At 28.8% G+C, this 3,949-nt stretch overlaps 1 protein-coding gene across 1 annotated transcript; it reads right to left on the bottom strand.

Annotated features, from left to right (window-relative positions):
* Positions 1-308: 308 nt before the first annotated feature.
* LOC119672556 lies at positions 309-908 on the bottom strand. Its single transcript, XM_038083628.1, has 2 exons — positions 773-908; positions 309-717 (listed from the first exon to the last, which is right to left on the bottom strand). Exons 1-2 carry the CDS (start codon positions 894-896, stop codon positions 350-352), a joined length of 492 nt encoding a protein of 163 aa, XP_037939556.1. The 5' UTR covers positions 897-908; the 3' UTR covers positions 309-349.
* Positions 909-3,949: the final 3,041 nt, after the last annotated feature.

Raw genomic sequence — 3,949 nt, 5'->3', positions numbered from 1 at the left:
CACAACTTTTTAAATGAGAGAAGTGACAAAATTAACCTCAATTGGCAAAATCAATTAAAGGAATGGGAAGCCAATAACGTCAAACCCCAACCAGAATGGACCGCTTTGTTAACTGACAACGATCCAACATCTGAAAATATAAGATCAGCCATTGCTACATTTTTAGGTAATCTTTTTTTTATTAATATTACTAATTACTGTTTATCCTTAATATTACTAAATTAATATTACTTACTATACTGTACTTAATATGATTTATTATTATACTTAATACTAATATAAAAATATTTATATTACATAATACGGTATGCTAGCAGTGCTATGCTTACTATACTATAATTATTTATTATTATTTTTTATTTAAAACTTCTAATAAAGATTGCTGGTAGTTTTCACAGTTATTGACCAATCTCTCCAGCAAATCGTTTCGCCGCTCTTCAATACGCTGCCAGTTACTCTCATTTCTCTTATCTTCCTCCCTCATTAATTGTAACTCCTGTAAAATGCTGTCTGTTTTTCTTCTCTTTGCAGATGCTCCAAAAGATGTTGTTTCAACCGCAGCAGTGGAATTTGTATCTGTTGAAGAGTTAAGTTGCTGCAGTGGAGAAGCTGCGTCTGCGTCATAAAGAAAATCAACTGACTCGAACAATGGACAAAAACTTGTGTCTTCATTTGATTCCAAAACTGCTGGCTCGGCCAATGAAGTAATGTTTGAAACTACAATATTACTTTACTTATTATAAATTCAAGAAAAATATTATAATTACCATACCGTTATCTTCGTGTCCAGTTTCATCCATCAATGTTTCGACGTTGTGGATTTTAAAACTGCCTAATATGGCATGTACCTTATGGTACAGCGGCCAAGTAGATGGAGATCCACCCGACATGCCCATCGCTGCCTTTTCTTTTCTATAATATATTTTAGGTTTCATATTAGTTAATAAATTTAATTGTATAAATAGAAAATTTAATTTATGTAACCTAGTAAATAAATAAATAATATACTTTATGTATAATTTAAATTAATACAAAAAACGTAATTAAATTTACTTATACTTGCTCGTCAAGTTATTTATTTTGTTCGAAATTCCTTTAACCGACACCTCCATTCCACGCAATGAAAGCTTTTGTTGAAATTCTTTATAAATGTGGCTATTTCTCCTATTGCCACGGAGGTTTTCTATATCTTCCTCCCAAAGTTCACACAAAATGTTTTCCGCCTCGAGCGGCCACACAACTTGTTTTTTTTTCAGTAATTTTTCGCTGCTCATGGTTGGTAACAATTCAAACTGAAATAAAACAACTAAACATTTGTTTATCTTTTTTATAAATATGTCAAAACAGCTTTTTCAAACTGTCAAAATGCCATGAAGAGCTTTCATTTAGGGTATGTTCAATAGATTCCTTTGCATTTGGAACATATGTGGAATGCATTCGAACGTCATTCATACAGAATGTGAGAAAATTCCTCATTTTGTGCTTGAAATTTTATATGCAAGAATGAGGCATTCGATACTCATTTTCGATTTTTGACCAAAATGACCCATTTTCGGCCAATGTAAACGCCGTATAAGTGAGGTTCGTGATATAAGGTTTACTTATTTTATTTTATTTTATACAATGTATAATTAAAATAAAAATTTGTAACATTATGTAATTAGTTATAAGATTTTACAACTTATTGTTAGTCTCATTTTAAGAGAAGATGCAATAAATAAATGTATGTTTTAAAAAAAAAAAAAAAATTTAACCGAGCAGCAATACCGACATGTAGCCACGGAGTTCAGCGAGCGAATCGTACAAAAACTTTTCACTCTTTGTATCAGCTTCAAAAGTAACGTGTTCGCTGGGCACGTTTCGTAGTATCAGCACATTCCACGTTCACGTTGTAGGACCAGTGCCTTTAGCATAGTACGCTGTTACAGTTTTGTAACACGATACTTAATTTCCGGGCCAATTTTAAATAATATGTAAGTTTGGCCAAACCGGTAGTTGCACACCCTACGCATCACAACATTCCTTCCCCCTTGTGGAGGAGCGTTGACGCTCTTCAAATGAACTTCGTAGTCATTGCTGACATAGTGACAAAAGCATAGTGACAAAGGCATAGTGACAGCGTATATAATTCAGATTACATAGAATTACCAAAATCATAATAATATTTTTAATTAATTATAAAATATTTTATTCTATATTTTAAATTCTTTCATAAATAATTCAAATGTATTTCAATGTATGTAATTCAACGTATTTATCTAGGATATAATATCTTGGGTATATAATAAATATTTTATTTTGAATATTCTACTAAATTACTTTTTTTTATATTTTTTATATATATATTTATATATATATATTTTTTATATATATAATTATATTTTCTTACATAATTTAAATATAATGTTATAAGTATTTTTTTTTTCATTTAAGTATAGCTCATAGCTTTCGAACTTTCTAGTGAGCGGACGTGTTTTTAAGCCGGTCTCGGAAAAATTTAAATTTCAGTATAAAAACAATGTAATAAGTTTGGATAGATATAGTTATGTTTGGTTTTTCCTAGCGCAGCGAGGCGCCTTTCTTGTTCGCAACGAGGCGAATAAAACTAGGTTGCAACTAGGCAACTTGAATAACATAATAAGCGAGACTCAATGTTCTGTTTGAATCTGAATTCTTTATTAAATTTGTACAGTATTTATGCTTATTCTAACTTAAACACTAACCTACCTGAATATTATGTTCGCCTAGTAATTTTCATATAAAAATGCTTAATATGCATTTCAATTAATTTAAAAATATGAATTTATTATTATTATTTAATAATTACCCGAAATACTAAATAATGAAATTCCAATGCAAGTTAATGCACTTTACGAATTTCATTTGCGCAAAACAAAAGAATCAAATTACTTTTCTTTTGCGCTTCTTCACATGGTAAGTGTGTGATCAATGTCTTTGCTTTTGGCATGTGCCAGTAACGTATATCATCATGTTACCATTAACAAATAATTATTTTGTTTGTTAATATGTGGATATACTACACCCTTACCCTTTTTTTTTAAAAAAATTTTTATTTTATTTTTGAAGAAATTAAAATTTTTTTTTTGTTAATTACTTTTGTTAATATGTTCTTAAATCCTTTGGAGTACATAATATTCAGTTTACATACTCAAATAACTTTTGTATGTTAATTATATTGTTTTTGGTTTTGTATTATTGTTTTTACATTTTTAAGTTAATATACTTTTCGGTATTAATTTACAAATAGTACATATCTATATGTAATTGTATATACGTATATATTGTGTAATAATTTTTTAATACATACTTATTTATTGTTAAATATGCACAAAGCTGCAAGTTTTCATAAGATACAAGAGTATTTTTCCCTATTATGTTAATATATTATATACCAGCTAATTTGTTAATGATTGTCTCATATTGTTAACATATTTTATAAAATACTAAATTAGTATATTTTTATTGAATTATTTTGAACATAATTACTTGTTTTGTTATTTTTATCAATGGTGTGTACATATATTTAATTTTAGTCGACCTTGTTGCTTTAATAATCTTTGCAAAGTATTATATTTTTCTTTAAACTCGAGTATTTTCATCATTATTTTTAAGCGCTACGATTTTTATATCATACCTGTGCGTAAATGATGTGAGCTTCTCCAAAAGCGAATCTAGATTCGATGGATTATCGCTACATCTCACAGTGATGGTATTATCGTTTTTTTCTATATATTCAATATTTGACGTCATTTCGTTTTGATTATATTTCTTTTTACAGGATCCTTTTATTTTTAAGCGCTACTAATTTTATATCATGCCTGTGCGTAAACGATGTGAGCTTCTCCAAAAGCGAATCTAGATTCGATGGATTATCGCTACATCTCACAGTGCTGGTATCATCGTTTTTTCGATATACTCCATTTTTTTG

Source organism: Teleopsis dalmanni, chromosome 1, assembly GCF_002237135.1.
Source record: "Teleopsis dalmanni isolate 2A chromosome 1, ASM223713v2, whole genome shotgun sequence".
NCBI classification, from domain to species: Eukaryota; Metazoa; Arthropoda; class Insecta; order Diptera; family Diopsidae; genus Teleopsis; species Teleopsis dalmanni.
This window is presented reverse-complemented; position numbering and strand designations above follow the sequence as displayed.